General features: G+C 42.0%; 1 protein-coding gene and 1 non-coding gene across 2 annotated transcripts in view; one reads left to right on the forward strand and one right to left on the reverse strand.

Annotated features, from left to right (window-relative positions):
• LOC114766967 (cytosolic carboxypeptidase 4-like) overlaps positions 1-13,558 on the reverse strand; it is a 121,756-nt gene that overhangs the window by 86,849 nt on the left and 21,349 nt on the right. The window contains exons 6-7 of the mRNA XM_028958358.1: positions 12,696-12,789; positions 1,635-1,672 (exon numbers count right to left, since the gene is read on the reverse strand). Of these exons, the coding sequence (XP_028814191.1) occupies positions 1,635-1,672; positions 12,696-12,789 (132 nt within the window). The remainder of the gene's footprint in view (positions 1-1,634; positions 1,673-12,695; positions 12,790-13,558) is intronic.
• Positions 6,280-6,386, forward strand: LOC114767527 (U6 spliceosomal RNA). Its single transcript, XR_003742955.1, has one exon. It is a non-coding gene; the product is annotated as a U6 spliceosomal RNA (small nuclear RNA).

Consider the following 13,558-nt stretch of genomic DNA (forward strand, 5'->3'; position numbering starts at 1 on the left):
GGCCAGGAAGACATAATTTAATTCTTTTTGAGGGGAAGATGCAATTACATGCAGAGGCAAGGTGAAAAATGCAAGCAAACAAATACATCTGTAGCAGTGAGTATTACAGCAATATTTTAGATTTACAACAGCAGCATCATAAGACAGGGAGAACACAGCCAAACAGATCTCATATTAAATCAGCATCGGGGTAATAATGGCTCAGTAATGCGGCCTTCAGCCCACATTACAGACAAGCAAATACAAAATCTGCCCGCTGCTTCAGAAACAACTAATCAAAATCCAATCAGGCCTGATTTAATATTATATCTGACAGAATATGCAGGCTTTAGATGAATGTGTTGAGCACTTTGGTTCATGTAGTCCTCACTGCATGGATTGAAACTTTCCTCCAAGCACTGAAAGGTTTTTTTAGATGCCTCCTTAAATAAATAAAATATAAGCTCAGCTGAGTAAGGTTAATATGAAAATCTAAGATTTTGAAAGGCCCATTAATTTCTCACAGTTAGAGAACAATTATGCTCTTTTCAGTTCTGGCTTTCCAACAAGCCAGACGATTCCACAAAAAACCAGGGGTCTCACTTTTAAAATTTAGCGTCAATCTCATGTTAAAAGTGTATGTGCAATCAACAGACCAAAATTACGTACACAAAGGAAAAGTCAGATTTATGAAAACAATACACTTTATATATCACACTCTACCTGGGATTGTTCACATATGGATTTGCTGCATATTCTGCCCTCTAAACTCACCCTTTCAACCATACATGGTCAGTGCAAATCACCTCATTAATATTGAAGACTTGGATGTAAAAGAGCATTGCGTTTACTAAGTACGAGTAAATACTCTAGGTTATTTGAGTATTAATCAAATCTTCCTTGTTGGTCTGTCCTCTAGTCCTAGCTTTTACTCTAATCCAGTCTCATCCCATGTATGGAAACCCTTGTTAGTGTTTATCTGTACTGTAATTCTAAGGCTAACCTTGTTCCCATTTACCATTGTTCTTGCTCCTTGTCAGGTCTGCTTGTCCTGGTTTTGTCCCTCCCGTCCTCCTGCCCTGCTGTGTCTAATACTATCTGCATGTTTGTGCTTTGGTGTGCGTGTGTCATTCTTCCCATCTCCCTGATACCTTTATCCCAAAGTACTGCCCCTATGTGCTGTATGTCCAGCCTTGTGAGTGCCCCATTCTTAGGTCCTGTACCCTTGTTATTGAAATGTCTTCAATAAATTCCCTGTCATAGATCTGCGCCTGGATCTCCCTCTCTGTCTGTGTCATGACAGATATGAATGGCATCCCCTCAAGTGCATTATTATTATATCTCACACTGGAACTGTGATGGATGACTCCGAAGTTTAGATATTGGGGTGGACGCTGTCCGGGTTGGTTTTTAAAAACTAATTTCAGAACATAACATATATAGACAGCCCTATGGCCCATGAAGCTGCTTGATACAGCCACACTTTCTCAGTTTTTAATAGCACCTGCTTACAAGCAGCTCAGCACCTCAGGTGCTGCAGCATGAGCAAACCGCATAGTGAAAAAATCCATAACGGGGCATTAATAATGTCATATATCACCAAAGGCTCACAGCATTCCTAACAGGGGAAAAATTAAAACAAGTTAAAGACTTACTTGAGCGTAAGAGTGCAGCCAGGGTGTCAATGGCAGCCCTGCAAAAACAGAAAGGACTGCATTAGGGGTAATGTGTGGCTGAAAGGAATCCTGGGAGTGACAATATCTCATGATGATATCACTCTAATCTCTTCAAATATCATCCACCTTAAGGTGGTTGGACAAATCTTTTTTATTTGTTGCAACAGACAAACTAATAGGTGAAATATGGTATCATGATAATAATGCACTCTACTGAACTCGTCCTCAGACCTGATCATGCACGTATCGATTCTGTTTAGGTGTTAATTCTCATGCCACTATACATGTTATTACTATGAACGTCTCTCCTAATTTGACTATATTGCTCACTTGCAATAGTTCCTTTAAAATGTCACTAATGCTCTAATATACAGTATATGCAGATATATAGAGAAGCTTGGATCTAACAAATAGTCACAGTGCAACCCCACACCACTAATCATTCCCATTCATTCCCACAGACACCAGTGCTGAGTCAGGCTTGTAGACAGCCAGCACCCCAGTGTTCCACCAACTCGGGTCTGTTCAGAATAATTATGAATGTGTTCCACATAAATCCAGCTCCAATAGTGTCAGTGACACGCTGCTTTATGACAACAGCAGCTGTCATGCAGTGCAGTTACAGTGGAGACATGAAAAGCAGCAGCGGTGAGGCGAGGCGAAGCAACATGCCCTGAGTCTCTGATGTACACGGTGAGAGTGAAGCTCATTGTCTATCCAGTTCAGCTGGGGGTCTCAGTCCATATGTCTTATCATTTAAAAGCCATTCCACTTTCACTCTTCTAGGAGTGAAACAGGATGAAGAGAGAAACGTTACTCATGAGACTGAATATTTATAGCACATCCAGAAAGTATTCACAGTGCAATGCTTTTTCCACATTGTTATGTTACAGCCTAATTCCAAAAAAAATAAATTCTTTTTTTTCCCCTCAGAATTCTACACACAACACCCAACAATGACAAGGTGAAAAAAATGTAATAGAGGTTTTGGCAAATGTAAAAAAATATATAAAAAATTAAAATAATAAAATTATAAATCACGTCTAATCATATCTGTATTCACAACCTTTACTCAATACTTTGTCAATGCACCTTTGGCAGAAATTACAGTCTTTTTTTAATATGATGCCTCAAGCTTGTCACTCCTTGGCCAGTTTGGCCCATTCCTCATTTGCAGCACCTCTCAAGCTCCATCAGGTTGGATGGGAAGCGTCAGTGCAGCCATTTTAAGATCTCTCCAGAGACATTCAATTGGATTCAAGTCTGTGTTCTGGCTGGGCCACTCAAGGACATTCATAGAGTTCTCCTGAAGCCACCCCTTTGATATCTTAGCTGTGTGCTTAGGGCTGTTGTCCTGCTGAAAGATGAACCGTAGCCCCAGTCTGAGTTCAACCTGAGTTCTGGATCAGGTTTTCTTCCAGGATGTCTCTGTATGTTGTCATCTTTCCATCTTTCCTGACTACTCTCTCAGTTCCTGCAGCTGAAAAACATCCCCACAGTATAATTCACTATTGGCCTGGTGATGACCGGTGCCTGGTTTCCTCCAAACTTGATGCCTCACATTCACACCAAAGAGTTCAATCTTTGTCTCATCAGACTAGAGACTTTTGTTTCTAATGGTCTGAGAGTCCTTCAGGCAAACTCCAGGTGGACTGCCATGTGCCTTTTACTAAGAGGTGGTTTCCATCTGTCAACTCTACCCTACAGGCCTGATTGGTGGATTGTTGCAGAGATGGTTGTCCTTCTAGAAGGTTCTCCTCTGTCCACAGTGGTCACATCCCTGACTAAGGCCCTTCTCCCTGATCGCTGAGTTTAGGTGGACGGCTAGTTCTAGGTAGTTTTTAACTTTTTTGTCTTACAAATGATTCAGACCACTGTGCTCATTAGGACCTTCAAAGCAGCCGAAATCTTTCTGTAACCTTCCCCAGATTTGTGCCTTGAGACAATCCTGTCTCGGAGGTCTACAGACAATTCCTTTGACTTGGTTTGTGCTCTAACATGAACTGTCAATTGTGGGACCTTATATAGACAGGTGTGTTCCTTACCAAATGAGGTCCAATCAACTGTTATTTCCACATGTAGACTCTTAAGCTGCAGAAACATCTCAAGGATGATCAGGAGAAAACAGGAGGAATGTGAGCTCAACTTTGAGCTTCATGTCAAAGGCTGCGAAAACTTATGTACATGTGCTCTCTCAGTTTTTCTGCCAAAACCTCAAGAAAACCTTTTTCATGTTGTCGTTGTTAGGTATTATGTGTAGAATTCTGAGGGAAAGAAATAATTTACTCAATTTTGGAATAAGGCTGTAACATGTGGAAAAAGTGATGCACTATGAATACTTTTCAGATGCTCTGTATGTGAAATAGCTGTATTACAGCTGTAATCAACATCTCTTCCGTCTTGGTTTCAGAGCTCAAAATTGCTCTACAGCAGCACCCATCCAGAACAGTGTGGCAGTCGTGGCCTAGCAGTTAATCGGAAGGTTGCCTGTTAGAATCTTGCCCCGCCAAGGCCACTGAGGTGCCACTGAGCAAAGCACCGTCCCCACACACTGCTCCCCGGGCACCTGTCATGGCTGCCCACTGCTCACTAAGAGTGACTGGTTAATAGCAGAGGACATATTTTGTTGTGTCACCGTGTGCTGTGCTGCAGTGTATGACAATTGCTTCAGATTCTGGCCTTATACAGTGACAGCCCACTGACCCACACCTCAATGACAATCACTTCACTTTCAGTTCAGTGCACCCTGCTGGTTGGTGGAATTGAACCCATGACCTTTCGGCATATGTAATATGCAAAGAGCACCAGCTATCTGCTACCAGGTTTTTTTTTAATGTTGGATTTAGTTTTTTTGTTTTTTTTTTTTTTACTGAATTGTTTTCTGTTATCAGATTGACTTTCAAATCACTGTCTCTAGCTTTTGTGTTCCTATCTGGCAGAAGGAACTGGAAATGTCTCACTCCACTGACTGAATCATAGGAAAATGATTTGCTTTGTCTGTCCTTCATTGACCTGCTTTCACAACAGCTGCTTCAGTGTAAAAATCTGGGGGGTTTGTGTGTGCAGACAGCCTGCAGCACCTTGTTTAGGACAATGGACAGGTCATCACTAGACTTACTGAGTCTACTTACTGAGACAGTCATCTAGAAACTTCTGAAGGATCTGAAGGCCTCGGGTGGGTAAAAGCTCCCCAGTTGTGGTGTTTTGACGGTGTGTGTGTGTGTGTGTGTGTGTGTGTGTGTGTGTGTGAGAGAGAGAGAGACAGACTGTGGAAGGCTAATTCAAATGAGCCAGTTCTACCCTCACGGTTGGTGAGGGGCAGGGGCAGGAAGCAAGCCAAGCCTGTGAGTGTGTGTTTGTGTGTATTTGATCTTTTGTGTTTCCGTAGGTGTCCAAATTTCCCATCAGGCACCAAGCTGAAAACAGGGTCAGTAATTAGACTGTCTGCTGTGTGTTCCTGTGTGTGTTTGTGTGTGTGTGTGTGTGTGTGTGCACGCATGTTCAGCTGGGTGATATGGAGAGAGTCCAATTTTCCAACAGTAACCCAGGGAGAGATGGACAGCCTCCTGTCTTTCTGTCTTGGTTACAGCATTTACATGCACACACACACTCTGCTTACATTTCCGGATGTTTATTCTCTGTGTCTGTTGGTTTATTGTGTTTACATATGGATATGTTTGCATTGGGATTTATGGTTTATTAACAAGCATGTGTATATGAGTGATTTAATAGTAGTTTAAATATGTATGAGTTTGTATGATTTGTCATTATTTGTGTGTGTATAATTAGCAGACATTGTGGACATTGTTGTATTATGTTCTTTGTGGTGAATTTACGGACAAGTACTTGTAAGCAGGTATCCTGGTCTCATGTTGACCACATGACTGTCTCAGCAGATAACAGTGTGTCTGTGTGTGTTTTCTTGTTTTTATTTTCCTACATTGTAGATTAATATGAAGACATTCAAACACATGGAATTATGTAGTAAACAACAAAGCGTGTTAAACAACTCAGAATATGTTTTGTATATTAGCCACCTTTTGTTTTAACAGATTTGCCATCACTCTGCGGTTCATCTCATCCCCAGTGGTGGACAGTAACAAAGTAAATCTAATTATATACTGTACTTTAGTAGTTTTTGTGTATCTGTACTTAACTGAAGTTTTTACTTTTGTGGAGACTTTTTACTTTTCAATGTCAAAAAAAATCATACTTTTTACTCAACTACTCCTTCCAAAGGCAGCTTTTTTTACATTTAAAAAACTAAGCTTTGACCTGTTGGATCAAGATGGGTGCTGTAAGTGCACCAATGGAACAACAGTGTGTGGCTATTAATCTGCTATACTACTGGTTGCATGAACTTGTTTATGCCATCATTTAAAATGGAGAACACGCCGGAGTCCAGTGTGCCAGAACATCCTTAGCCTTAGTTGGAGAATTTTATAGTTTTAAAAAAAGAAGAAAGACTCTCTCACTTTCAAGGGCCTTTTGTGCCTACTTCAGCTCCACCAAGATTTCATCGTCTACTTAAGGAAACACGTAGAAGTACAATTAGTAAGTTAGTTTGTAGTCAAACTTAGCTAGACAGGTTGGGAATACGCTGCTACCCATAATGCTTGGCAACGTGCTTGCTACTGCGGCACATTTACTAAAATTGGATCGATACTGAGAAGATTAGCATGGCCCCTGTGAAAGGATGACACACAAATCCATGAAACACTCCATATTTTTAACCGGGACAGTGGTGGCCTAGCGGTTAAGGAAGTGGCCCCGTAATCATTTTACATTTACAGCATTTTTCAGACACCCTTATTCAGAGGGACTTACAATCAGTAGTTACAGGGACAGTCCCCCCTGGAGACACTCAGGGTTAAGTGTCCTGCTCAGGTACACGATGGTAGTAAGTGGGATTTGAACCTGGGTCTTCTGGTTCATATGAGAGTGTGTTATCCACTAGGCTACTACCACTCAGAAGGTTGCCGGTTCGAATCCCGATCCGCCAAGGTGCCACTGAGGTGCCACTGAGCAAAGTACCGTCCCCACACACTGCTCCCCGGGCGCCTGTCATGGCTGCCCACTGCTTACTCAGGGTGATGGGTTAAATGCAGAGGACACATTTCAGTGTATCATGCAGTGTATCACAATGACAATCACTTCACCTTAATGCCAGCTAAAGATAACCATATCAATTTGATGGCTGTATTAGACATTTCAGTGTATTTTATATGTTTTTTCATAACCATGATAAAAGTGCTGACAATAAAAGTTATAAAAAGCAATACAAGTGAACAACATGATTTTAACTTTCATGCTATCATGCACAGTATGATCCAAAAAAGTTATGTATCCAGTAGGGCTGCAACAACACACCAATTAAATCAATGCAAATCGATTACTAAAAGAGTCAGCAATGAATTTCATAATCAATTCCTTGTGTCACGCGACACAGAGACATTTGATTATAAAAGAAAAACCTTTAGTTGAGTGCAAAGACTTGGTCTATCTTGCGCACTGATGCTAGCAGAGTTTGACACCTTATAGACAAAAAAAAAGGTGGTGGCAAGATACAAGGCCATATGGGCCAAAATTCACCTGCATTTAACATGTGGTTTTACACTAAACGCATTTGAACAGCATTTGTAACGGCGGTTGCCAGACGCCGCCTGGACTGTCTATGTGGGCTTTTTTTGCACGCACTTGTAACGTGTTTGGTCTGTGTCGTGGAGGAAACTCTGGTCAAGCTTACAGAGAATGAACATCCACTTGGAAGAACAAGCTCACACCACCACTCTCTTTATTACACTCACAGCACCTCAGTTCCGCCACAACCGGGTAAATGGCTGTAAATGCTCTCACATACCAAAACGTCACTATTTACATGTACAAGAAATAATAAAAGGGACCATGGGAGCTTGGACCAGTCTGCTTGGTTCCTCTGTGTAATGAAAAATTAAAGCTGCATCAAAACTGGGGCAGATGACTAACTCCGAACACAGCCTAGTGGTGTGTGCATTTAAAGGAGTGCTACCCAAATATATGACTGTTACATTCTAAACCAGACCACCTGTGACGACTGGTCAGAGGACACATTTCGTGTGCTTCAGTGTTTAACAATGACAATCGCTTCACTTCTCACCTCTGCATCCCTGCCATCTGAGCAGCTGTTTTCTGCAGCAGGCAACATAGCCTAAAGTGTCCGTTTTAACTGTTATTGTACTTGTACTCTGCATCAGTTCTCAATATTGGCGAGTGCTTAGTAACTCACACTCAGTCTGAATGTAAAGTCAATCACACTTTTTCAAGTGTGAAATTCCATGATGGACTGATTCATGCAGTCTCCTGTGAATAGTTGAAATGTTGAGTCTGCTACATGAACTCTGTGATGCATTTATGTGGCTCTAATCTGTGGTGCTGTTAATGTGCAGTTTCTGAGACTGAATAATTTATTGTGTAAGATGGGAAGTCGCAGGTCCATGACGTTCTGCACTTTTATCTTTCGTAGAGGTTCGTTACCTCTGTTCTCCATATCGTTGTCAAACGGCCTTCCAGAGCAAGAGGTGTGAACGGCCAGCCATTTGTTTGGGGTCCCCTGTGACAGGAGATGCCAAATTCTGCTTGGTCTGTGGCAATTTCCTGGGAGTCAAATTTATAAAAGAGCACTTCTCTTTCCTTTCCCTCCAGTTTCTGGGCCTTTCCCTCTACCTGTTTTTCTCCTGGACCAGGCGACCTCTCTGAAGCTTGGCTCAAGGCTGTTCTCTATCTTTCTCTATCCCTTTCTCCATTCTTTTATTTTGGGGTTTTCTGTAACATTGGTACCTTTTTTTACATACAATATTTACATGTAACTGCAATAGTAATCTACTGGTCTTAATAAATTATAAACTGTTTATTCTTTGAACCTCTATTGTACCATGCCTCTTTCTGGCAGATAACATCAGATTGGAGTGGTTTTTAATGCAGTGCTTTTGGTAGAGAGTTTATACTTCTTTTTACAATCGTCTACAGCAGAGGTAACTTTTTGTGGTCCTTATGAAAGACAGTTTCAACACACTGTGGGTCAAAAAAGTATTTGGCAGCCACCATGTTGTCCCACTTAAAAAGATGACGAGAGATTGTAAGATTACAAAGATATTATTTTCAGCATAGGTAAACTTCAAATGTGAGAGACAGAATGTAAAATTTTTTTTTTCCATCTCAAGATCTGTGATGTTTTGGGGCTGTCACTGGGCACAGATTCTCTATTGGACTGAGGTGTGGAGACTGGCTGGACCACTCCAGAAACTTGTAATGCTTTTTACATTTACATTTACAGCATTTATCAGACGCCCTTATCCAGAGCGACTTACAATCAGTATTACAGGGACAGTCTCCCTGGAGCAGCTTAGGGTTAAGTGTCTTGCTCAGGGACACAATGGTAGTAAGTGGGATTCGAACCCAGGTCTTCTGGTTCATAGGCGAGTGTGTTACCCACTAGGCTACTACCACTACCTAATTTTAATCCATGATGATGTAGTGTGTTAGTAGTAGTAACCTTTGTTAGGTTGCTCTTCAGGTCATTGACCATTGCAAAACTGCTTTTTTGCCCCACTGTAGATGGTCTTTGCAAGGCAAACTGTACATTCAAAACCATTCCAGGTTGATTCAGAATTTCATGGTGTCAACAAATCCCCAAAAAGTTGGGACAAGGCCATTTCCACCACTGTGTGGCATCTTCCCTTCATCTTACAACACTCAACAGACGTCTGGGGACTGAGGAGACCAGTTTCTCAAGTTTAGAAATAGGAATGTTCTCCCATCCTTTTCTAATACAGGCCTCTAACTGTTCAATCGCTTGGGCCTTCTTTGTCGCACCTTCCTCTTTATCATGCACCAAATGTTCTCTATAAGTGAAAGATCTGGACTGCAAACTGCCCATTTCAGTACCCGGATCCTTCTCCTATGCAACCATGATGTTGTGATTAATGCAGAATGTGGTCTGGCATTATCTTGTTGAAAACTTGGGTTGTCCTTGTCCTCTTTGGTCTGGATTACATGGCGTCCCAGATTTCCAAAAAGAACTTTGAATCGTGACTCGTCTGACCACAGAACAGTCTTCCATTTTTCCGCACTCCATCTTAAATGATCCCTGGCCCAGTGAAAATGCCCAAGCTTGCGTATCTTGCTTAGAAATGGCTTCTTCTTTGCACTGTAGAGTTTCAGCTGGAAACGGCAGATGCCAGGGTTGATTGTGTTCACTGACAATGGTTTCTGGAAGTATTCCTGAGCCCATTCTGTGATTTCCTTTACAGTAGCATTTCTGGTTGTGGTGCAGTGTCATTTACGGGCCCGGAGATCACGGGCATCCAGTATGGTTTTACGGCCTTGACCCTTATACACAGAGTTTGTTCCAGATTCTCTGAAACAATCTCTTCGGATGATGTTATGCACAGTTGATGATGATAGATGCAAAGTCTTTGCAATTTTTCGCTGGGTAACACCTTTCTGATATTGCGCCACTATCTTTCTGCACAACATTGTGGGAATTGGTGATCCTCTACCCATCTTGGCTTCTGAGAGACACTGCCTCTCTGAGAAGCTCTTTTTGTACCCAATCATGTTGCCAATTGACCTAATTAGTGTTAATTGGTTTTCCAGCTCTTCGTTATGCTCAAATTTACTTTTTCCTGCCTCTTATTGCTATTTGTCCCAACATTTTTGGGATTTGATGACACCGTGAAATTTTGAATCAACATATTTTTCCTTTAAATTTACTCAAATTAAACATTTGATTTGTCATCTACGTTCTATTACAAATAAAATATTGACATTTGCCATCTCCACATCATTGCATTCAGTTTTTATTCACAATTTGTTTAGTGTCCCAACTTTTTTGGAATCCGGTTTGTACTTCATCAGCCATGTGCTTCAATTTCTGCTTGTATAAAGCCTGTGTCCCCATTTTGCACCTTATGTAGCCCAGTTTGTCTGTATCACCCATGTGCACTTTATGTCAGTATGTTACATGTAGAACCAGGTTGTTTCGTAAATGTCATTTACATTTAAGGCATTTGGCAGACTCCCTTATCCAGAGCGACTTACAACGTGCTTTCAAGTTACCATCAATGAAGTGATTAGTTCTGGTTCACTAGGACCCCCAACTATGAATACAATCTTTTTATTCACTCTGTTGTAGATTCTGTACACAAGTTCGACAATAAGAAGGTTACAAGTTCATCTAAATATTCTTTAAAGAGGAAGGTCTTGAGCTGCCATTTGAAAATACTCAGTGACTGAGCTGTTCTGACCTCCAGGGGAAGTTCATTTCACCACCGAGGGGCCAAGAAGGAGAAGAGTGTAGATGAGCGTCTTCCTTTTACCTTTAGCGATGGAGGGACCAGACGAGCAGTACTGGAGGCTCGGAGTATACGAGGTGCAGTGCGGGGTGTAATAAGGGCTGTGAGGTAGGATGGTGCTACTCCATGTTTGGCTTTGTAGACCAGCATCAGTATTTTGTATTTGATGCGTGCAGCTACTGTGAGCCAGTGGAGGGAACGTAGCAGAGGGGTGGTGTGGGAGAACTTGGGAAGGTTGAAGATCAGTTGTGCTGCTGCATTTTGTATGAGTTGTAGAGGTCGCATGGTACATAGTGGTAGACCAGCTAGAAGGGAGTTGCAGTAGTCCAGTCTTGAGATTACTAAGGACTGAACCAGTATCTGTGTGGCCTGGGTTGACAGATAAGGGCGGATTTGTCTGATATTGTAGAGAAGGAATCTACATGAGCAGGAAAGACTGCTGATGTGAGTCGAGAAGGAGAGTTGGTTGTCTATTGTTACTCCAAGGTTGCGGGCTGTTGTACAAGGAGAGAGCTGTGAGTTGTCCAGGTAAATAGCAAGATCCTGATGTGCTGAAGAATCTGCTGGAATGAATATTAGTTCAGTTTGGTGGGATTGAGTTTGAGGTGATGGGCTGCCATCCAAGATGAGATGTCGGTTATACATGCAGAGATTTTGGAAGCAGCATGTAGATCAGAGGGAGGAAAAGATGAGTTGTGTGTCGTCGGCATAGCAGTGGCAGGATAATCCATGTGAGGAAATGACCTCACCAAGTGATCTCGTGTCGAGGGAGAAAAGGAGAGGACCTAGCACCGAGCCTTGAGGGACACCAGTGGAGAGTCTACGTGAGGCAGAGGTGGATCCTTTTCAAGTCACTTGGTAAGATCGCTCATCAAGGTAGGAAACAAACCACTGCCATGCTGAGCCCTGAATTCCAAGCCTCTTCAGGATTGACAAGAGAGTCTTGTGGTTAACGGTGTCAAATGCTGCAGAGAGGTCGAGGAGAATAAGAACCGATGACAGTTTTGCCAATCTGGCCACATGTAGCTGCTCGGTAACAGCCAGAAGGGCAGTCTCTGTAGAATGTCATATACTGTCCAACATGTATGTAGCTGAAATGACAATAAAGCTCAACTTCAACTTCAATTAAAGCTGCCCTGTTCACCATCAGGTCATATTTTGGGGATGTGTTCCCCTGTCGTGTGCTTTATTGTAATAAATTTCTCTGTCTCGTGATGTCATCTGTATGCATCATCCTTTCTCGCTGCGTCTGGCCACCGTGACATGACTGTTATCTTGTTCTCAGCCGGCAGGTATAATCTGTTTATTTTTTAGTGAAAGTGAAGTTAAACACAGCACAGCACATGATGACACAACAAAATGTGTCCTCCTTTTGTCTGGTGCTATGCTCAGTGGCTCCTCAGTGACACCTTGGCTAATGACTATTCACAAGACTAACAATATAATTACTTTATTACAAGGAGCCTGTATACTGGATTTGGCTAGAGCTAACAATACATAAATAAAGGTTTTATTTTACTATCTATGACTGTAAAGAGTGATAATTATTAGCAACCGACCTTGGGCTCTGTAATTCAAACATTTTATCCATGTGTGATGAATTTTCTTTGATTATCAGGGGCTTTTATCTTCAGGAGACTCCACCCCAACAGTGTTCACAACAAGACACAACACACATTACCAAAATGAGTTAACATGCTTTACTCACCTGACCCTACGTGTGTGCTGGGTATTGTGGGGGGAGATAAGTCGGAAGATGACATCCAGCCCTCTGTTGTTCCCAATCAAGGTTGCTGTGGAGACTGCCAATGGAACAGAAATGTTTGTGAAAAGTGACAATCTGTGTCCAGCAGTCTCCTGTTAATAGCTTAAAATGGCAGCCGTAAAGAAGTGAAGTTTGGAAGTATTAAATGTGGAATGTGTGCAGGACGACTCTTCTATTTTTACACTCTAGCCTTCATTTACTGTGGATCATAAAATAAGCAGCAGGAGAAGGCAGTGCACTCTGGCATGGAGACAGTGGTAGTGAATGGTCTTCACTTTCTGCAACATGCCAAACAAACTTAATTAACACAATAATTAAGACATTATTATCTAAATATTAAACAGTGATGGCTTATAACTTATACACAGTAATTAAAAAACATTTTGTTGACTATTTACTCAAAAAAGGATTGCAAAAAAGGATATACTACCGATTCACCCATTCACACTTGTTTTTAAACGCTTGTGCCTTTAATCAACTGCTACAATGGACCATGTGAGTGTTTCACTTTTGAGAGATCTTCTTCAGAGCCCCAGCAATTCCCTGAATGACCCCCATCACCCATGACACATCATATGAGACTGCAGCAGTGCTCTGAAGTTCCACTGAAACTGGCTGGCACAATATACCATTAGGTTGCCAGGTTCTGGGACAGTGGTGACCTAGTGGGTAAGGAAGCGGACACATAATCGGAAAGGTTCGAATCCCAAGCCGACAAGGTGCCATCGAGGTGCTACTAAGCAAAGTACCATCCCCACACACTGTTCCCAGGCACCTTTCATGGCTGACCACTGTTCACCAAGGGT

The sequence above is a fragment of the Denticeps clupeoides genome, chromosome 17 (assembly GCF_900700375.1).
Source record: "Denticeps clupeoides chromosome 17, fDenClu1.1, whole genome shotgun sequence".
NCBI classification, from domain to species: domain Eukaryota; kingdom Metazoa; phylum Chordata; class Actinopteri; order Clupeiformes; family Denticipitidae; genus Denticeps; species Denticeps clupeoides.